The sequence below is a fragment of the Stegostoma tigrinum genome, chromosome 19, assembly GCF_030684315.1.
Source record: "Stegostoma tigrinum isolate sSteTig4 chromosome 19, sSteTig4.hap1, whole genome shotgun sequence".
Classification (NCBI taxonomy): domain Eukaryota; kingdom Metazoa; phylum Chordata; class Chondrichthyes; order Orectolobiformes; family Stegostomatidae; genus Stegostoma; species Stegostoma tigrinum.
In genome coordinates, this window is record NC_081372.1 from 49,457,361 (window position 1) to 49,480,795 (window position 23,435).

General features: G+C 41.3%; 1 protein-coding gene across 4 annotated transcripts in view; it reads left to right on the plus strand.

The window, feature by feature from the left end:
* LOC125461485 (bactericidal permeability-increasing protein) overlaps window positions 1–19,490 on the plus strand; it is a 53,429-nt gene extending 33,939 nt beyond the window's left edge. For all 4 annotated transcript variants that reach the window (XM_048550321.2, XM_048550322.2, XM_059652635.1 and 1 more), the window contains 6 exons: window positions 1,938–2,105; window positions 5,530–5,597; window positions 8,015–8,057; window positions 8,274–8,337; window positions 10,651–10,727; window positions 19,317–19,490. In XM_048550321.2, coding sequence (XP_048406278.1) covers window positions 1,938–2,105; window positions 5,530–5,597; window positions 8,015–8,057; window positions 8,274–8,337; window positions 10,651–10,727; window positions 19,317–19,358 — 462 coding nt within the window. In that variant the 3' untranslated portion in view covers window positions 19,359–19,490. The remainder of the gene's footprint in view (window positions 1–1,937; window positions 2,106–5,529; window positions 5,598–8,014; window positions 8,058–8,273; window positions 8,338–10,650; window positions 10,728–19,316) is intronic.
* Window positions 19,491–23,435: the final 3,945 nt, after the last annotated feature.

The window sequence follows — 23,435 nt, forward strand, 5'->3', positions numbered from 1 at the left end:
TACAACACTGGGAGAGCTTTTAAATATCTTCCTTCCATGTTCAGGATTGCACCATATTCCATTCATTGGTGTACAAACTCTAAAATATTTATTACTAAATTATACTTTCATGAAATTTAGAACATCTGTCATTCACTGCTGAGTTAAAATCAATTGGGTAACATTTGGATTTGTTGGAAAACAACCTGTCAGGATTTCAGAAAAATAACATTGTACATATTGCTATAAAATAAGCATTAAATGTCAGCAACTAATGGAATGGAAAGGGTGGTGGCAGCTTCACTCACTTTGTATCAGTCTTGCAGATGAGACAAATGTTACATGTCTCAATCCTACTTAATAAGAGAGAATACAATTTAGTAGGGGGAATGTGGCATCAGTTGAGATGCAATCATTTGGATGGGACTGCTGCTCATGATGATGGCTTGAGTGGTCATAGGGAATTCTTCTCAAGATGTTCAAGAGCAAGGTGTTCTGGCCAACATTAAGACATCATCTACTACCACCAAAAGTAAATTAACTGGCCAGTCGTTTCATGGTTAATTGTGGGACCTTACTGGGTCCAAGTTTCATATCTGTCACTAGAGTTAATACGTCATGAAAATGATGATAGTATTTTATGGGATGTTGATGGGCATTTTAGGTTCGAATTAGTACGCAAGGTGTCCAGTTCTGCGGGAGCTAAATACCGAACATAATCAAGATAAATTTGGAAATGTTGTTGGGGGTGGGCATCGATTGTTCCTCCAGGCCCTGTAAATATAAACTGAACTGCTAACGTTGTTGGACTTTCACCCTTCATGATTAGGAATGCCTCAACCTCCACTGCCCCATCAAATCATTGATCTGCATTAGACACTCATTTGATGATCTGCTTTATCTGAATAAGGCAGGTTCACCCAAATCATGGCCATCTTTTCACTGAGTGCAGATGATTATCCAGTATGCACTGCAGCTTCGTCACTCAAAAGGGCGACATGGTGGCTCAGTGGTTAGCACTGCAGCCTCACAGCACCAGGGACCTGGGTTCGATTCCAGCCTCAGGTAACTGTCTGTGTGGAGTTTGCACATTCTCCCCGTGTCTGCGTGGGTTTCCTCCAGGTGCTCCGGTTTCCTCCCACAGTCCAAAGATATGCAGACTGGGTGGATTGGCCATGCAAAATTGCCCGTAGTGTTTAGGGGTGTGTGGGTTATAGGGGGATGGTTCTGGGTGGGATGCTTCAAGGGGCGGTGTGGACTTGTTGGGCCGAAGGGCCTGTTTCCACACTGTAGGGAGTCTAATCTAATCTAAAATCTGACATTGCTAGATGTTACCGTGTCAACCCACTTAACAGCAATGATTGTATTTCATTGTGACACATTTTGGAATAATTTTGAGAACAATAAGATTCTAGGTAAATCTTACCTTCTCTCATATTTGCTTTGGCATGAACCAAGTCGAATCCTTGAGGTTGCCTTACCGGATTTTATTAAATGGTTGTATCTCAGATCTGGTTTGCTTCTCCTAAGATAACAGCGACCATTCCAAACACATTAATACCACTACCCACATATTCTATGGCTGTATTATTCTAATGGAATACTGATAAAAAGGAGACCATTATTAATAATTCATTATTTTAGACAAACAGATGTGCATATTTTACACAAAAGTATAAAACTGTAGTCTTGATATACAGCTTGAACTATGTAAAAAGCATTCGAAAGGTAAGAAAGCGCATTAGTTTGCTCTTTTGCATTTTTCTTTTGAGATGTTGGGTATTTCCACAAATTCTACCAACATTTCTTGTTAACCCACCATAAGATGGTTCTGAGGAAGGGTCAACGGACCCGAAACGTCAACTCTTATCTTTTCTTAGCAGATGCTGCCAGACCTGCTGAGCTTTTCCGGCAATTTCTGTTTTTGTTCCTATATAAAATGATTTGCCTTCTTCCAGGTTGCAGCACAATACCCCAACATGTTGATGAAAATTGCGATGAATGCTTCAAAGCAACCAGTTGTAAGGCTTGTTCCAGGAAAACTCACCGCTGATGTATTTACTGAGGCAGAAGTATTTGCAATTCTTCCAAACACGTCCTTAGCAGAACTATTTGTGCTGGGTGCTGTAAGTATTGTTGACTGCAGTCAAATTCTCCATTAAAAGAAAAGTAAATTTCGGCAAAGAGGCTAAGACTGAAGATACAAGTACAGACATAACAGCCGTTTTTCATGTAGGTCCATGCGTGTCTTTCATTTCTGATTTGGACCCCCTTTGAAACATATTGTCTGTGTGTTTTAGTTTTCTTGTAGCTTTGAGGTTTAATGTTCCAAATAAAAGATCTTCATACATTTGAGCTGCCAAAATAATTTTAGTGTGGAACTGACTGCTATATTGTTTCAAGCTAATAACCTCACATTTCTCCTGCCAAACTCACCCACTTTGTTACCCTAGATTACAATGATTACCTCAGGCTCCTTTTTTCTACCACTAATTGCCTCTTTACCCTTTTCTCTTCTGCGCTCGCATCTACTAAGAAGATGATGAGGGGCTCCCGAGTACATGAGTTGGATCTTCAACTCAGCATCAGGGTGTCATGCCATTTTCCCACAATCATTGTTCCAACCTCTGCCCACTCCCAAAATATTTTCATCTCCGTGAGATTGGGTAGGTGAGGTGCAGACAGCCAGGCCCAGGGCAGTAATGGAGGCATGCACATGACAGAGCAAGCTGGTTGGAAAGCCCATGTCTGTTTGCTAACACATTAGTCTACTTATTTTCAGGGTTGTTATGCAACTTAGCCCTCTCACTCTCACCACCCACCCTACCCCCAACTACCCTGTTGTCCCCTCCATGCACCTCATGTCTACTCTATTCTCTGAATTCTCCATACAACCCATACACCTCATCATATTCTCCATGCCTCTTCAGTGCCCTCTGACATCCTCTGTATATCCGTATACCACCTCCATCCTTACTCCACTTCCATGTCCTTCATGCATCCTTCATTTCTAACCTCCCTGTATCCATAATGTACAGAACCAATAAATCACTAGGAAGTCTTGCAAGTCTTTGAAATGCTCCCAAACTAATGTAAGAGGCAAAGGAGCTTTAAAAATGCCTCTGGTAAAATCTATGGCTTATAACCTCATCTACGTGTCAATCCATCACCTAAGTGCTTTACATGTCTCCTGATCTCTCCTTCTTTGCTTTGGAATCTGTCTTCTCTTTTGGTTTTGCAAAGAACCTTAGGCTGACTTTCTGCTTTGAAGAAATTATATTGATCAATGTTATTGAGATCTGTTGAAACTTACATGAGGGAACATATTTTTGATGCACGTTAAGTAGAAAAATTAATGGACATGATAACTCTGAAAACCTGAACAATTCGTGAGAAATGTAATATTACCAGATGTTTCAAAATGATTCATTTAAAAATTATTCATCTTCATCAATTTGTGTACGAAATTTTACATCAAACATACTTGTGATACTCCATAAATACCGCAACAGAATCTGTTGATGGGTGAGTCATGGAATGGTTTCAAGGGCAGCTAGGGATGAGCAATAAATGCTAGCCAGCCAGTGACATCCATGTGCCATGCATAAATAAAAAGAAATTACAGTACTCAAGGCCATTTGTCTGTGCTGGATCTCCAAAGGAGCACAGAGAGTCAGTACAGATTTCACAAGCCAAACATTTTTCTTCTGTGTCGCAAGCATTCTATTACTCCTTGGTTGGAAGTTAACTGACTTAAAATGTTGCTATGATGTTGCTAAAGTCTGGTGAAATACCAGAAGAAGTCCATTGTACCATGACAAATAAATTAGCTAAGTCCATTCAAACTTCCTTCGACCATGTAAATTAACCAATATTACCTCTCTCTGAAGATATATGGAAGAAAGAGTAAACTGTATATAAATGTTCACGTTGCTCCCGTCACTACACTGTTGCATCTCCCAATACCCCACAAAAACCAACAATGGTGTTTGCGATTACTTTTTTCTGCCATTGGAAGTGCTGCGCACTAGCCACCAGATATGTATCTTGCTTGTAACCTTTTAAAATAGAATCGTCAAGCTAGTAACAAAGCTGATGCAGATATGATTTGCAGAATTATTTTAAAATATTCCAGCTCATTAACAATTTACTTTGATGTCATTTAGCAGTACAAGTGTAAACTTGTCTGAGTTTAAGTCCGGTACCATAACTGTAACCAACCACACTACAGAGTTTAATTCAATTTCAACCTTGCTTCAGTCTGTTCCATTACTGGACAGAGAGTGCGATATTCTGAGTTGCCAATTTCTGTTTTAAATCAGTGACAGCACAAGTTATAGAAGAGATTAAACCTTCAACATTATTCATTATAACTTTATCAACGACCTTTATTCTACAAAACCAGGCAAAATTGGCAATATTCAGCAAAGTTTGGTCTATTCTTTTGTGATCTAAGATGTGACTTGTATATATTTTAATATAATGTTTCTTCTTAAATTTTAAGTAGCTACTATTACTACTGACATTTGGGTTTTCTGTGTGTCTGAAGCGGGGTTTAATGACTTGTAAGTACCTCTGCCATGATGGAGGTGGTAAGCTACAGTGATTCCTTCATTTAAAAAGTGTCTGAGATAGAAAGCTCAGGAAGGCTAATAGGAATTTGTTAACATTAAGAGTTTGAGTAAACAAAGTAACCAGTGTAATATATTAAGGCTTTAATTGCTTAGGGGAAACACCCATAGCTTGAAAGAAAAAGTTCTTCAGTTTCACTTTGGGGCATATGCAAATGTTTTGCCTGAAGTTGGATATGGAAAGCATTTGCTTTGACAAAGACTGTAGGACTGTTAAGAAAGAGGTCTCTGATGAAGGGTCTAGGCCCGAAACGTCAGCTTTTGTGCTCCTGAGATGCTGCTTGGCCTGCTGTGTTCATCCAGCCTCACATTTTATTACCTCAGTGAGGAGTTTAGTTTCAAAGCTTCAGACCGGAAGTGTGTTTAAAACTCACAAGGGTCATGTAATGCCGCAACAGTGTAAGCTCAGTAAGAGACTATCAGGCTCTCAAAATTGAAGCCACAATTAAGATTAATAATGTGAAACAGAAAGGAATTCCCTGGGGTAAGCACTGTAAGAAGTGTTCTGGAGATTAATGGGACTATTGTACTGTGTTTCAAATCTTAACATTTATATTCTATATAAATATTTTGGTTTATTCTAGTTCATCAAAATTTATTCTGTATAATAAACCTCTGCAGTTGATAAACCCTAAATCAGCAATGTTGTGTGTTTGTGTTTCAGTGAAAGGCTATCTCATTAAAACTGAAAAACAAAATGTGGTATCAAGGCAAATTTCATTCTGTAATATAATTTATCGGAATAACATTAGATTTTATAACACTTTAAATATTAAAAGTTTTATAATAGAGGTCATTCAAAATCTAGTGCAGTAAAAATGCCTTTGATCAATACAGAAAAGTAAAATTACGGGAATTCTAATTGTTTTTACTATGAACAGAAGACACCTTGTTACAACAAATTATTTATTGATCACAGACAGCCAGTGTTCATGGACAGATATTCATTTCAGACTTGAAATTTTGTGGGACAGTGTTTTTGAACAGGTAAGAATTAAACCAGACAAAAACCTTACTTTCTTAATAAATAGATTCTACCTTCACTTTCTACATATTAATGCCATGCCATGCAGAAAATACTTGTGACAATTGATAAGCAGCAATGCTACAAGTAGTACATGGCTCCACTATCTCTGAGAACAGCAACATATTTACAGTATTTAAAACTTTGTAAAAATATGTCTGTTTTCACAACAAACTGAATTTCTACTCAGCAATATGAACAAAATTTTTGCTTCAAATATATGTTTGTCACTATCTCTGAGTATATGGTGAATCAGAGCTGATGTTAATTAAACCCTTGTGTTGATTCTTTCAAACATAAGAGGAAGTCTCCACAAATTTTAGTTGTTCATTATAAGTTACTTAAAGAAATAAACTGGAACAGTTTTTACATTTTAATTCATTCTTGGAATATGGACAATGTTAGAAATTATTTCATACTCCTGGTTGTCCTTGAAAAGGTGGTTTTGGGTGGGGGGGTGGGTACTGCGTTGAAATGCTGCCTTCCATAAAGTGAAGGTATTCCCGCAGCATTGATAGGGAGAGTATTCTAAGATTTTTACCAAGCAATATGAAGAATAATCCTATAGGACCAATTTAGGTTGACACAGTGGTTAGCATTGCTGCCTCACAGCACCGTAGATCAGGTCCCGGATTTGATATCAGCTCAGGCAACTGTCTGTGTGGAGTTTGCACGTTCTCCCAGCTTCTGCGTGGGTTTCCTCCAGGTTTTCCAGTTTCTTCCCACAATCCAAAGATGTGTAGGTTAGGTGGATTGGCCATGGGAAGTTGCCTGTAGTGCCCAGGATGTGCAGACAGGATTATCCATGAGGAATGCAAGGTTACAGGTGGTAGGGTAGGGGTGTGGGTATGGTTGGGGGGGGGATCTGCTCTTAGGAGGGACAGTGTCAATTCGATGGGCTAAATAGCCTGCTTCCGTGCTGTAGGGATTCGGTGATTCTATGTAATAAAGATGGTTGGTCATCTGTCTTGATAGTGATGCAGGAATGAGGGTCATGCCAAACCTTAGTGTTATAAAGTCTCTGCCTCCCTAACCGGTTCTTCCTCTCACCCATCCCTTCCTCCCACCCCAAGCCGCACTCCCAGCTACCTACTAACCTCATCCCACCTCCTTGACCTGTCCGTCTTCCCTGGACTGACCTATCCCCTCCCTACCTCCCCACCTACACCCTCTCCACCTATCTTCTTTACTCTCCATCTTCGGTCCGCCTCCCCCTCTCTCCCTATTTATTCCAGTTCCCTCCCCCCATCCCCCTCTCTGATGAAGGGTCTAGGCCCGAAACGTCAGCTTTTGTGCTCCTGAGATGCTGCTTGGCCTGCTGTGTTCATCCAGCCTCACATTTTATTATCTTGGAATCTCCAGCATCTGCAGTTCCCATTATCTCTGTTATAAAGTAGTATTAGTTTATATTTATTTTGCTGTTAATGGTGCCATGCTGCCTCCAGATGACCCAGGTTTGAAATGTTAGAAGTGTCACAAATGTAACTCACTTTTCATAATGATGGGAGCACAAAACACAATGGAAAGTCGTTTGATTATGAAAATGGGCTTGTTGTCTGCAATAATAAAGTGTGAAGCTGGATGAACACAGCAGCAGGCCAAGCAGCATCTCAGGAGCACAAGCTTTTGTGCTCCTGAAATGCTGCTTGGCAGCTTTTGTGCTCCTGAGATGCTGCTTGGCCTGCTGCGTTCATCCAGCTTCACACTTTATTATCTTAGATTCTCCAGCATCTGCAGTTCCCATTATCTTTTTTGTCTGCAATTACTGCTAAGTAATCATTTGTAGCCATGGTGATGTCAGGTTTTTGAGGAAGATGTTAAACTGGTTATTCTCTCAAGTTGGTTTTGTCACCAGTCCAGCCCTTCCAGAGTGCTTGTCTAAGAGATAAGTCTCTACATTACTAGAATGTTATAATGTTAGGTGAGAACGTGTGAAACAGTTTGTATGTGTTATGGAGATGGAATTGTGACCAAGCAGGTTCTAACACTCAGGTTTCAATGTCATGATTAGTAGGCTCCACATATTACTGCCTATATTCTCCAACCTTTCCTTAACTAACTTAGCAATTCCTGAAGGAAATTATAAGCAGGAAATCCATCTCTAGAATGCTGTCAATGGAGTTATAGAGAAGGTCTTCTTGAAGGAATGAGTTCTACTTGGCATAAGGTTTCTTCTTCTCCAAAAGTCCAGTTAAAATATTAAAACATCACAACATAGAACAGGCACTCAAACGCAAAGTAACGCAAATGCAAATCAAAGTCCAAGAATGATCTATTATGAATTTAATAATGTCATTGCAATTCATCCATTTTTATGACTTGTGTAGTTTCTCCATGTAAAACTGAATAATTAAATACAGCTTTCTAATTTTTAAATCAGGGTGGACCTTACTGTGGAAGAATCTAAAGTGGGGCCCGTGCCTGTAAGTTGTATACTATATTTTTAATATTTTAGATATTTTAAATTATAGAGTTAACTATCACTTTTTACCTTTTCGTGACGAAATGTAATTGGTGCAAAGTAAAGCTTTTATTATTCATTTTAGGCCAGTGTTAATGCGCCGTTGAGTGTAAGAAATTTATACAAAATGTTATGTTAAATTTATTTCCACTAAAAAAAACCTTTTCTCATATCTAAGACAGAGGCAATGGAAATAGCACTGAATCTGGGGTTGCAGAAGATGGTGATTCCGAAGATAAATGGTATGTCTGTCTAAAGATAATTACACCGCTCTTTAAACTGCATTGGCTCAGTCACAATGTCACGTTGCTGATCATGTTATTGACTCAAGTAGTTCAATATCTCTGCTGTTATTTGGGTGCTTTACATCCTCCCCCCAAGCCCCAATTCCCACCCTCCCCTCGCGCCCCCCCCCCCCCCCCCCCCACCAACACATTCAATGTGTGAAGTTGGATTAGAGATATGGAGTAATCAGTTTTCCCGCACTCTTCAAAATCAGTGAATCCAATTGGATAAATTTAGGTTAGCATCTCCCTCTTTCTTGCCTCAATACACCCCATTCTCATAAAATGGCAAACTGGCTGATATTAGAGATTCGAGAAATGCAGAGCAGCTAAAACGCCATCATGTCATGTTGTACAGAACCTTTATGGAACTGGGTAGATTACATTAGTCTCCCCATTCAAACCTTCGAGCATCCATCAACAATTTGCAAGCTGCATTTGCTATTTTGGATTGCATCTAAAGTATTGACATAAAATTGTTTCATTCTGCAAGATTCTGTTATGTATGTACTGTTGTGACTTTAGCAGTATAATCCGTTAATAAGTGTCTACTAATCCTAAATAAAAACCAAAAGAAATGTGGATGCTGTGAATCAAGAACAAAAACAGAAGTTGCTGGAAAAGCTCAGCAGGTCTAGCAGCATCTGCGAAGTAATCGTCAGAGTTAACGTTTTGGGTCCAGTGACCCTTCCTCAGAACACCTATGAACATGATACAATAGATTCAAGAACAGCTTCTTCCCCACCAAAATTAGTATCTACTAATCCTGTTTCAATTACAACATTGATCGAATACTTTTTCAATTTTAACAATTCATTTTTTCAAACTGCTGGGTAAAATGTGTCAGTTCTTTGCTGAAAGTAATCTTATTTGTGCTCACAATGTAGTCAAATGGAATAGGTAATGGTTGCCAAAATGTGAATTGCCTTAAAGATTCTCAAACCTATCCCTACTTCCTCACTTCCCGCTGCCTTGGGAAAGCAGCCAACATATTCAAGGATCCCTCCCACCCCAGTTGCACTCTCTTCCATTGGGCAGAAGACACAAGAGTTTGAAAACATGTACCATTAGGTTCAAGATCAGCTTCTTCCCCATGACACTTATGAATGCAGCTCTTGTATATTAGAGTTGATCTTCCCCTTTACCTTCTCTGTGGTTGTAGCACTATATTCCGCATCGTGTTCTATTACCCTGATATGCTTGTGTAAGGTATGATTTATCTGGTTAGCATTTAAAGGAATAATTTCGGTTCCTACTGGCACACTGTCTGACAACTCTTATTCGGTTCATTTTGATCCAAGGAGAGAAAATGGTTGCAACAGAATCACAGGGTTCTGGAGAAATTCAGCAGGTCTGGCAGTATCTGACATACAGAAACATATTTAGCATTTCAAATCTAAAATGAGCTTTTGGAACTTAATGAGAATCATATGGACTGAAAATGTTGACTCTGTTCCTCTCTCCACAGATGCCGCTAGCCTGTGGAGTTTCTCCAGCTCCCTCTGTTTTTATTTCAGACCTCCAGTATCCATCGTCCTCTGCTTTTATGAAAGGAATTGGTTGTATTGATTGGAGATGGCCAGAGGAGTAGTACGGGCTGGTACAATTACAATGTTTAAAAGGCATCTGAATGGGTACATGAATGGGAATGGTTTGGAGGCAATATGGGCCAAATGCTGGAAAATGGGATGAGGTTAATTTGGGATAGCTGGTCAGCATGGACAGGTTGGACTGAAGAGTGAAGGGTCTGTTTCTGTGCTATACCCCTCTCTGACTCTGTCTCTTTGTTGTATCTCAGTACATGTGACAATAAGAAATCAAGTCAAAACATTTCTGGGCTAACCAAGGCAGGAGACAGCAGGAGTCCCTACCCAGAATCAAACCCATCTCGTTCCATTCGTAGGTTCGTTCCATCAGCCTCAATGGGAGACTGCATGCCTCCCCCACACTCCTACTTAATCAAGAGTATTTTCTCAGTTGGTTTCATCACCACTAACCATAAGTCTAGTCATAGACTAATCTCAGGTTCCAGTGAGCCACACAGCAGGAAATTCAACATTGGTTTAAAATACAATGTACCATCACCATCTTGAAATTTTCCTAAATTACATACGCAATGACTACTAATGCCCCTGCAACCAAATAACAGCAGAGACAACGAACTACTTGAATAAAAAATAAGATCAGTTTGAACTAATTTTATCATTAAAATTGTTACATAATCACATCAAATATATTCTCCCACTTCTTTCTTATTTAAATGTTTTCAAGCACTGTTGAAAAAGGGATTCACCATACCAACCATGGACAAAATATCACTGAAGAATCCATTTCTTAGAACTGAACAGGTAATAGATTTCTATTTATGGTATTCGGAAGAAAGAGAAACTGCTGTGTTCTTAGCTCTCATTTATTCAAGTCGACTCAAGTGATATGAACTAAAGTCCTCCTATATTACATCTTGTTAAATAAGGTGTAACTCATTTTTAACTGTATTAAATCAAAATGACTTTTGCCCCTGAGAAATTAACTTTAGATTTGTGGAGTTTTGAATGTTTCCATTGTGATAAAAAGTCATGGGTTTTAACATAAAAATGTTGTTAAAATGTGGCTTGATATTTATCTTAAATCTATTTGCATGTTCCATTGTCATTTCTTGGCCTCTAGTATGAATGAGAAGTGAAAAAACTATCATTACCTTTTACTTCCTGGCTTGCTGTCTGAGAATTTTTCAGTATCTTTGGTTGATTAGCCTAATTGCTGACATCACTTTTCCTTGGTGCTGAATATACCCTTGTTGCCCCCAGAATCAATTTATGCTACGTTAGATGAAAGCCAGAGATCAAGAAGTCATTGTGGCTGATTTCTTCAAGATCACAACATCAGTTTGTCACCACTTGAGCTTTTATAACAATGAAAATAGCAACTTACATTTATACAGTGTATTTAATGCAGGACAATGTTCCAAGGCAATTAACAAGAGTGATACCAACCAAGAAAATCATGTATTTTACAGTGAGCCAGAGATGTAGAAATTGGAAAAGGTGACCAAAAGTTTGATCAAAGATATCAAGGCAGCAACTTAAAAGAGAAGAGAAAACTTTTGCAGTTCCAATATTGGATGTCAGAGAAGAGTTTGACAAATCAGAGATAGTTGCAAAGTTCTAAGGTGGTACTGACATATAGCTGAATGTCAATGACATAGATGTAGAAACTCATGTGTTTCTAGATAATACAGTGAAGAGGCAGGATATAGGTGAGAAATACAAGAGAGCCAATGATATTACCTTGAAAGCCTCCAGAGGTAACAGTGTGAAAGTGCAAGCAACTTTTGGGCTCTGATTAGAGAGAGTGAACTAGGACCAACCTAGTGCGGTTCTACCTATCTAGATGAGGATATATTGGAGGAGGATGGTGCTATCTACTATATCAACAACCACAGGTGGGTTGAGAAAAATTAGTGAAGTGCAATAGTTCCTCATAGCAGTAATAATATCTTTGTGACTTTAGAATCGTAGACCAGCATCATTCAGGCCTTTTCAGAATTCTTAGAAGTTGGATAGGTGGTAGAGAACATAATTTAGTGGGAAGCAAAAATTTAGATTCTTGATGACAAGTTGAGATTTTGGTATTAAGTTATTGAGTCAAAGATTAATACAACATGGAAACAGGCCCTTCAGCCCAATCTGGTCCATGCTGACCATGGTGCTCATTCACCGAATTCCAAATGCCCACACTTGGTCCATATTCCCTCTAAGCCCCTCTCATCCATGTACCTATCCAAATATTTTTTAAGTGTTGCTAATGTAGCTGCTTCAACCACTTTCTCTGGCAGCTCATTCCATATACACACCACTCTCTGCATGAAGAAGTTGCCCCTCAGGTCCTCCTTAAATCTTTCCCCACTCACCCTAAAACCTATGCCCTCTATTTTAAAATTCCCCGTTCCTGGGAAAAAGAAAATCTATGTGCATTCATTCTATCTATGCCCATCATGATTTTATATAACTCAATATGGTCACCCCTCATTCTCCTACATTCCAAAGAATAAAATCCTACCCTGGCCAACCTCACCCTATAATTCATGTTTACTAGTCCTGGCAACATCCTCGTAAATTTTCTTTGCTCACTTTCCAGTTTAACTATGTCAGGGTGACCAAAACTGTACACAATACTCTAAGTGCGGCCTCACCAACTACTTATACAACTGTATCAGAACATCCCAATTCCTATACTCAGTGCCTCAACTGATGAAGGCCAGCAAGCTAAATGCCGCCTTCACCATCCTGAAACGCTGCTTTCAACAGGATATGTACTTGCGCACCCAGGCCCCTCTGTTCAACAACACTCCTCAGGACCGTACCATTTACTGTATAAGTCCTGCCTTGGTTTGACTTTCCAAAATGTATCACCTCACACTTATCTGCATTGAATTGCATTTGCTAATCATCAGCCCACTTCCCCATTTGATCAAGATCCAGCTGTAATTTTTGACAACCTTCCTCATAATCAACGATACCTCCTAATTTTGAATCGTCTGCAAACTTACTAATCATGCTTTGCATATTCACATCCAGATCATTTATTTAAATAACAAATAACAAAAGTTTCAGTACTGACCCCGTGACACACCACTAATCACAGGCCTCCGGTACATGAAACAACTTTCAACCATCACCCTCTGTTTCCTACCATTGAGCCAGTTTTGAATCCAATTTGCTGGCTGTCCCTGGATCCCATGTGACAAACCCTCATGTCTAGCCTGCTGTGCGGGACCTTGTCAAAGTCCTGACTAAAGTCCATATAGACGACGTCCACTGCCCTAGCCTCATTGATCTTTTTGGTTACCTCTTCAAAAAACTCTAAAAGATTTCTCAGGCATGATTTCCCATGCACAAATCCGTGCTGACTATTCCCAATCTGACCTTGACTATCAAAATGTTGGTTGATCCTGTCCGTCTGTGTCCTCTCCAATAGCTTGCCTACCACTGATATCAGGCTGTATGGCCTGTAGTTCCCTGGTTTATCTTTGCTGCCTTTCTTAAGCAATGGAACAACATCAGCCACTCTCCAGTCTTTTAGAATTTCACCAATGGCTAAAGACAAAACAAAAATCTTCCTTGCCCTTCCACGACATCCAAGGATGGACTTGATCAGGCCCAGGGGATTTATCCACCTTAATGCACTTTATAGCTGCAGACATCCTCTCTCTGGTAATATGTATGCAGTCCAAAACATCCCCACTTCTTTCCCTTATTTCCTTAGCATCCATGAAATCTCCTCAATAAATACTGAGGAGAAATATTCATTAATAATCTTCCCCATCTCCTGTGGCTCCACCCATGAACAGCCAAGCTGATCTTTAAGAAGACCCATTCTCTCCCTAGCCACCCTTTTACTCTTAATATAGCGATAGAACCTCTTGGGATTATCTTTAATCTTATCTGTCAGCTCCATCTCACACCCACTTTTTGCTCTTCTAATTTCCCTCTTAAGTTGCTCCTACACTTTTTATTGTCATCCAGGGATTCACTTGAGCCCGATAGCTTTAAGCTAATGTGTGCTGCCTTCTTTATCCTGACCAGAACCTCAATATCCCTCATCATCCAGAGATCCTTAAACCTGCCAGCTTTCTCTTTGCCCTGACAGAAACAGACTACCCCTGATTCTTGATATCACACTTTTTAAATCCTCCCATTTGCCAGTCATTCTTTTTCCTTCAAACAGACTCACCCAGTCGACCTCTCTTAGGTCCTGCCTTATGGCCCCAAAATTAGTCCTGCTCCAATTCAGCACCTTAACCTGTGGATCTGTCCTTTCTTTTTCCATAACCATGTTAAAACTGAAACAGTTATGATCACTGGACCTAACGTGCTCTCCGACAGACACTTCAGTCACTTGCCTGACCTCTTTTCCTAAGACGAGGCCCAGTGTTGCCTCCTCTCGAGTAGGGCTCTCTACAAATTGATTTAGGAAACTTTCTTGGACACATTTGACAAATTTCACCCCATCCTGACGTTTTACACTCTGGGTGGCCCAGTCAATGCAGGGGAAATTAAAATCTCCAACCAATATGACTTTATTTTTCCTACAAGTATCTGGAAGCTCTCTACACATCAGCTCCTCTAGTACCCACTGGCTATTTGGGGGGTCTCTAACACAGTTCTAACACACTGATCATCCCTTCTTATTTCGAAGTTCAATCATATGGCCTCATTTGATGACCCCTTAAAAATACCATCTCTAAGCACTGTTGTTATGTCCTCCCTTATCAAAAGGATAACTCCCCCTCCTCACTTACTTGTACTTCTGTCACACCTGTAGCTTCTGTATCCTGGAACATCGACCTACCAGTCCTGCCTTCTCTCAGCCTTGTTTCTGTTATGGCTACAATATCCCAGTCCCCAGAGCCAATCCATGCTCTGAGCTCATCTGCCTCACCAGTCAGGCCTTGCACATTGAAATAAATACACTTTAAACCAGAATTCTTTTCACTCCCTTTACTGCTCACCTGGTTATCCTGAATAGTAAATTCACTCTCGATAGCTAATGTATTTTCCCATGACTGCTCGATGGCTCCTCTAAGATTCAGAGTGTCCTGTCTGCACCCCTCTTACAACTGAGTGTCCTATCAGTATCGCTCTGTCTGACTGCACCCTTTCCCTCTGAGTCTCCGAGCCGGTCGCAGCACCACTGAATCGACTGCTGCTGCTAGATCCTGTAAGGTCATCCCTCCCACAGTATCTAAAATGGTATACCTGCTATTGAAGGAGTGACCACAGAGGAGCCCTGCAACATCTGCTTTCCCCCCTTACCTCTTCTAGTGGTCACCCAGCTACTGCAGCCTGCACCTTAGGAGTGATGACTTCATTATAGCTCTTATCAATGATGTTCCCTGCATCCCAGATGATCCTGAGTGCATCCAGCTCCCATTCCCTAACATGGTCTGTTGGGAGCTGCCGCCAGGTGCTCTTCTCATTGGTGTAGCCAACACGGACACTGGAAGTCTCCCTGACCTCCCACATCTTGCAAGAGGAACATGCCACTGCCCTAAATGCCACCCCCTCTGCCTTCAGTGGAGGCAGAAAGAAAGCAGAGTTTCAGAGCCCTTAGCTATACCCCTGCTCAGCCCCCTCACACCGAAAACTCTCAAGCAACGGCCTCAGCACTTCCACTCCAACAGCCCTCCCTCTCAGTGGTTGCTTCCTTCTATACTTTTACCTTTACTCCCCCTCACAGACTCATTTTTTAGTCAAAGGAGGAGGGAGGGTCAGAAACACCAATGTCATGTTTCAGGTTTAACCACACCTTGACTCCAGGTTCTGTCTGGTCTGCTGTACAGTCATGATAACTGTGGCAGTGTCTACGAAATTCCGCTGTGATGACTCTCAGTGGCCCTCTGATTCACTGCCCTTCTTCACTGTAAGCCCTCGGAAATGTTTAGGCAGGCTAACTTTCCCACCCTTGGTTGATAGGAATCTCTGTTGCTCAGGGTGGGAAAACAAACGTGCCTAAACTCATGAACATAATTCCAGTCATTAACACCACAGCCTGTTGGAATTACATTCATGAATGCAATCTTGTTAAAGAGGCAAAAATAGGAAATACATGCCCACAAATTTAGCAATGTATATGAGGTGTGTACCTGCTGGGGTGGACGCTCTTCCTCCAAGCTCCAGTGAATACAAATTTCTTCACTAACATCACTCCGCCATAAACAAATTGTTCCTTCATGCAAGTTACATGGTTAGGGGTAAAGTATGATTGGGCGAACAAGTCCATCCAAGCAACACAGCAACACTAGATGATGCCATCAAACTAGACTGAGGCAGGCAAGCAGGACTTAGCTCAAAAAGGGCCTCGGTTCAAAAGGCTGAGATAACATTGAGTGAGGTAGAAGGGAAAAATATGGAGTAGAATTTAAAGAGCATGGTTGTCAGGACACTGAAAGGATCCTGGGGAGCACAAGGAAGAAATAGGAGTATCATAACGCCTGGGATAAGGACGACAGGAAGAGTATGAGGTACATATTCAGGGTGGGGAACACAATGGGGTATAGATGTGCTGAGGTGACACAGAATTAAATAAGGGATGGTGTAAGGCTAAGTCTGGGCATGGGGTCTAGATGAGAATGGGATCAGGGAGAAAAGCAAAAATATCAAGAGAGATAGGTGAAAGAACCAAGGGGGGATTGAAGAAAGACAGCGGATGCCAGTAGAAAGGAGAAGATCATTACATTGATGGACTGGAGAAGTGTTGTGTAGAGGGGAGGGGAGAGGGGAAACAAAATCATTTTGAAAATTTACAACCACCAGCTCCTGAATCATCTTGCAAAGGAAGAACTTAGAGAATCCCTACAGTGTGGAAGTAGGCCATTTAGCTCAACAAGTCCACAATGAGCCTTCAAAGAGCATCCCACCCAGACCCATTCTATCCCTATATTTCCTATGGACATCCCTGGACATAAGGGGCAATTTTGCATACCCAGTCCACCTAACTTGCACATCTTTGGACAGTTGGTGGAAACCCATGCAGACACTGGGAGAATGTGCAAACCCTACATAGTTGCCCAAGGCTGGAATTGAACCCAGGTCCCTGGTGCTGTTAGGTGGCAGTGCTAACCATTGAGCTGTTGTCCTGCCCCATAATGTTCATTACAAATGTGCACAAGGGGAAGGCAATGGCCTATTGGTATTATTGCTGGACTGTAAATCCAGAGACCCAAATAATATTGTGGGACCTGGGCTTGAATTCTGCTGTGGCAGTTGGTGGTATTTCATTTCAATTAAGAAAAGTCTGGACCTAAAAGTTTAATAATAACCATAAAATCATTGTTGATTTTTGGAAAAATTCATCTGATTCACTAATGTATTAAGTGACGGAAACTGCCATCCTTACCTGGTCTGGACTACACATGACCCAAGGTCTACAGAAATGTGCTTGATACTTAATGGCCCTCTGGGTAATTAGGGATGGACAATAAATGCGGACCTAGTCAGCATCTCACTCATCCTGTGAATGAATTGAAAAAGCCAACAGGAGGTGTGAGCTGAGATACGTTTGTACTTGTTTTTGCACAGCACAGACACACCTAACTTAGAGAATTGAAATAGAACCTGAAAACTGATATTGTGCATGTCCTCAGTCAAAGGCTTAGCACTGAAGGGAAGAACTCTCAGCAGAATAAAGGTGAATAAACTCTGTCAGCTCCTGACACTGACATCCCAACTCTGTTATATGATTCATTAAACTCTGAGAAGAAGAGGACCTAAAATCACCAGCAGTGTTTGATGTGATGTGATATCTTCAACATTAGCATTGATAGCCTACACCACAGAGACTTGCGTTCTTATTGAGGTCTATCTATGATCTGGATACTGTGCTAACTTACATTAGTGTAACATTATATACAGAGCTGACTGACTGACTCGGCGTACTAGTGTGGCTGTTCATTTACTGACTGAATGGACAGAGAAACCTTTAAACAAGAACATCACATACTGTGACATCATCTAGCTTTCTGACAACTGTGCAAGATAACAATGCTGATGTTCGTCTGGTGTTTGTTCCTCATGCAGCCATGCAGGAGCTTTCAAAGCCTGTGCGTCTAAACATTAAGGCCATGTAGTTGGAATCATAATGCATTCTGTAGCTGGCAAGCTTGTAGGACAGTAGCACAATGGATAATGAAGGCCACCTTGAGCCAGATCGATCTATTTACTACGTGCTTGGAAAGCAGTGCAAAGATCAAGACCACAGAGATCCAACACATGGCACAAAAGGGAATAGGACAACTTCTCATAATTCACAGGTGGCTAGAGGGCAGGCTTTCACCCAACACAACCAGCCCATAGGGTAGCTAGACTGGATCAGCACTCAAATGAAAAAACAACATTGCATTCCTGAAACGTCTTCACAGATCAGTACATTCTGCAATCAACTTAATCCAGCAGTGGTGCTAGTATTGCTGAGATTAGGAAAGAGGACGGTAAAGAGAAGATCAACAGATCCAGAGGTTCAGAAAGCAGTAGCTATGCCTGAAGACGGGAACGAGGGTCGTCAGTGTCATTGAGTGGTGCACTGAGAGATGGTCTACTGAAGGTGGTGCAGCTATTTGAAAATAAGTGAAGAGCAGTGTCAGAGACATCTTTACCTGACTAGGGACATTATCAACTACATCTGTCCCCTTCTTCAGGTAGATCAGACTGCCAGGCAGCTTGAGAGGCAGCACTGTTTCTGATATGTTAAAGATCACAATGGCATTGAATGTCCTACAAGCCAGCTCCTTTCAAACCTCGGTTATGGAGAAGTGACGGACATTCACACAAGTGTATTTGTGAGTTGATTGATGCCCTTTACAGGGAAGCAATACAGTTACAGTTTGTACAATTCAGCACAGAGCCTCAGAGCTGTGTGATTGACAGCCTATGTTGGGTTCCTTCAGATACAAGGGGCCATCGATTCTGAACATGTGACACTCTGCCAGTTCTTTTTAAAAGATTAAATTTTGCAGGAACCAAATTAATACTGTTTAAAGATAAATGGAGTGAGCTGATGTTCAATATTGGCCCCATCTGTGAGGTGTCAAACATCAAACAAAACTCCGTCCACCTGTGGCTCTGAACATAAGCTGCCACAATGAAAAGCAGGAGTTTCACACATTTGGACTGGAAGATATTTTTTAAAGTGTTCTGCGTAACTCTCCCAACAGCAACTCTGTACAGCTGCTACAAAATAATTATGGTAGAGACCAAGCAACAGTGTGTTCTGTCTACTCTGTCTGATTTTAAAAGTTGGTTGGGGAAATAAGGGAAAATATATATCAACCACCATATCAGACAATACCTTCAAACCTGCAACATGCATTCAAGCATGTATTTCTGTAGATTGTGCTAATATGAACTTAAGTCTAACCTAAATATTTATCTGTCTTTCAGGGTTTAATAGTGATCACCACCGATATTAAGTACAGAAACTGAAAACAAAAACACTGCAAAATGGAAAAGCAAACCGCAGAGAAGCTGTCAAATTCATCCAGAGTTAACAGACAACACCTGCTTATATCTTATCATAATCTCTCATGATTCACCTGAATGACAACACAAATTAAAACAGCTTTGCATCATTGCAAAACCATGATGAATAATGTGCTGCTTTCAATTAATACTCTGTTATTATGCCAGGTGTATTCAGAAAGAATTTCTGACTCAATATGGAGGTAGGTCAACTGGACGGGATTTTGGATTTTGGTTATTGGATTTGGTGCTTGGCAGGGAACCAGGCCAGGTGTCAGATCTCTCAGTGGGAGAGCATTTTGATGATAGTGATCACAACTCCCTGACCTTTACTATAGTCATGGAGATAGGAGATAGGGGAATAGGAGCACATGGTATGGGGAAGTATTTAACTGGGGGAGGGGGAATTACTATGCTATTAGGCAAGAACTTCAGAACGTAAATTGGGAACAGATGTTCTCAGGGAAATGCACGACCGAAACATGGAGGCTGTTTAGGGAGCACTTACTATGCGTACTGGATAGGCTTGTCCCACTGAGGCAAGGAAAGGATGGTAAGGCGAACGAACCTTGGATGACGAGGTGTCGAATATCGATTCAAGAGGAAGAAGGAAGCTTACTTAAGGTAGAGGAAGCGAGGATCAGACAGGGCTCTAGAGGTAGCCAGGAAGGAATTGAAAAATGGACTTAGGAGAGCTAGAATGGGGCATGAAGAAGCCTAGGTGGGTAGGATTAAGGAAAGCCCCAAGGCGTTCTATACTTATGTGAGGAACAAGAAGATGGCCAGAGTGAGGGTAGGGCCGATCAAGGATAGTGGAGGGAACTTGTGCACAATGTTGGACGAGGTAGGCGAAGTCCTTAATGAATACTTTGCTTCAGTATTCACCAATGAGAGGGACCTTGATGTTTGTGAGGACAGCATGAAACAGGCTGATATGCTTGAATAGGTTGATGTTAGGAAGGAAGATGTACTAGAAATTTGAAAAACATGAGGATAGATTAGCCCCCTGGGCAGACGGGATATACCCAAGTGATAATGGGAACTGCAGATGCTGGAGAATCCAAGATAACAAAGTGTGGAGCTGGATGAACACAGCAGGCCAGCATCTCAGGAGCACACCCTCCTGCAAAAATTCCATCCCCTATTCCCAATTCCTCTGCCTCTGCCGCATCTGCTCCCAGGATGAGGCATTCTACTCCCGCACATCCCAGATGTCCATGTTCTTCAAGGACAGCAACTTTCCCACCGCAGTGGTCGAGAACACCCTTGACCACGTCTCCCACATTTGCCGCAACACATCCCTCACACCCCGCCCCCAGAGGATCCCCCTCATTCTCTCATACCACCCCACCAACCTCTGGATACAACATATCATCCTCTGACACTTCCGCCATCCACATCCGACCACACCACCCAAGCTATTTTTCCATCCCCACCCTTGTCTGCTTTCCGGAGAGACCACTCTCTCCGCGACTCCCTTGTCCGCTGAGATGCTGCTTGGCCTGCTGTGTTCATCCAGCTCCACACTGTTATCCGGGATATACCCAAGTTTGCTACACGAAGCGAGGGAAGAGATTGCTGCCCCTTTGGCAATGATCTTTGCATCCTCACTGTCCACTGGAGTAGTAGCAGATGATTGGACGATGGCACATGTCATTCTCTTGTTCAAGAAAGGGAATAGGGATAATCCTGGGAATTACAGACCAGTCAGTCTTTCTTCTGTGGTGGGCAAATTATTAGAGAGGTTTCTGAGAGATAGTATTTATGATTATTTGGAAAAGCACAGTTTAATTAGAAATAGTCAACATGGCTTTGTGAGGGGCAGGTCATGCCCCACAAGCCTTACTGAATTCTTTGACGATGTGACAAAACACATTGATGAAGGTAAAGCAGTGGGTGTGGTTTCTATGGACTTTAGCAAGGCATTTGATAAGGTTCCACATGGTAGGCTCATTCAGAAAGTAGGGAGGCATGGGAGTCAGGGAAATTTGGCTGGCTAGACACAGAATTGGCTGTCCAGTAGAAGACAGAAGGTGGTAATAGATGTAAGTATTCAGCTTGGAGCTCAGTGACCAGCGGTGTTCTGCAGGGATCTGTTCTGGGACCTCTACTATTTGTGATCTCTAGAAATTGCTTGAATAAGGAAATGGAAGGGTGGATTAGTAAGTTTGCTGATGACAATGAAGGTTGGTGGAGTTGTGGATAGCATGCAGGGCTTTTTAGGTTGCAATGGCAAATTGACAAGATGCAGAGCTGGCCAAATAAGTGCCAGATGGAATTCAACCCAGAAAAGTGTGAAGTGATTTGTTTTGGATGGTCAAATTTGAATACAGAATACAGGGTTAATGGCAGAATTCTTGGCAGTGTGGAGGAACAGAGGGATCTTGAAGTCCACGTCCATAGTTCTTCAAAGTTGCTATCCAAGTTGATAGGGTTGTTAAGAAGGCATATGATGTGTTGGCTTTCACCGGCAGTGGGATTGAGTTTAAGAGTTGCAAGGTCACACTGCAGCTCTATAAAACCCTGGTTAGACCACACAAAGGGTATTGTGATCAGTTCTGGTTGCCTCATTATAGGAAAGATGTGGAAACTTTAGAGATGGTGCGCAGGAGATTTACCAGGATTTTGCCTGGACTGGAGGGCAGGTCTTATGAGGAAAGGTTGAGGAAGCTAGGGCTTTTCTCATTGATGTGAAGAAGGATGAGAGGTGACTTGATAGAGGTTTACAAGATGATAAGGCATAGATAAAGTGGATAGCCAGAGACTTTTTCCCAGGGTGGAAATGACCATTATGAGGGGGCAAAATTTTAAGATGATTGAGAAAGGTTTAGGGGAGATGTCAGAGGTAGGTTCTTTACACAGAGAGGTGGGTGCATGGAATGTGCTGCCGGCAGTGGTAGTGGAGTCAGATACACTAGGGACATTTAAGCAACTCTTGGATAGGCGCATGGATAATAGTAAAATGTAGGCTGTGCAGGGGTAGTTTGGCCCACGTTGATGTGCTGACCTTTTATCCTTCTCTCAGATCAAAGGGCCTGTACTGTGCTGTACTGTTCTATGTTCATAAATGCTATCCAGCACAGTGGGGAAATCTGACAGCACAGCATTTCCTCAGCATTGTCATGGCCTATCTCTGAGATTTTGTCAATTTTCTAGATCCTGGATTGCTATCTACTGAGCTACAGCTGTCAAAGAATAAACAATGGTCCATCAGCAAAGACTAGATATTGCCACTGCTACACAACTGTTATAGTAGCACTTGAATTTTCTGGTTCCAATGGGTAGCCTTTCTATGCAGACAGGAAATTAACAAAACTTACTGAATACATTGTACCCAAACACCTAGTACACAATTCCTGCTGATAAAATATTCTAGAAGAAGAAGCTTTACTGTTGTCCTACATGTTTGATGGACAAGTAATTTCAGGAAGCACATTCTTACTATTAGCCTGCAGAACTTTTTGCATCTTCCCATGTCTCAGACTTACATAGTTCTCAATAAGCAGAAACGAGTTACTGGCATGAGATTACCTCCAACAGGGTGTTTTATCTGATATGGCAATGCCTGGATTATCTCCCATAACATTTGAAAATGGTCATGGATCGCGTGGAATGTAAGAATCATGCTGACGTTTTTTACAGCTAATTGTTATATACAAACATTACATTCCTCAGGTCTTAGCTAATAATAAGCAATTAGCTGAGAACAGAAGAACATAATTCCAATCGTGTGTCATGCTTCAAGTGATCCAAGGTGTGGTGGAGTATGAGTATACACCCTTACATCACATGCTATGATAAGGTGATGATAATATGACCAAATCTCTCAAAGTGTGCAGATGGTGAGGCATAATATAACAAATACGAATGTCAATCTTTTGAACTGTGGTACTCCTGAACCCCATGTATATGAACTAAATGGATTGTAGATAAAAACAGAAAGTGTCTGGTGAGAATTCAGTTTGCACAGTTTATGCAAAGTAATTAATTAGAATTCACCGTTAAAATTAAAGCATCACCCATTTAAGACAGCGATTAGGA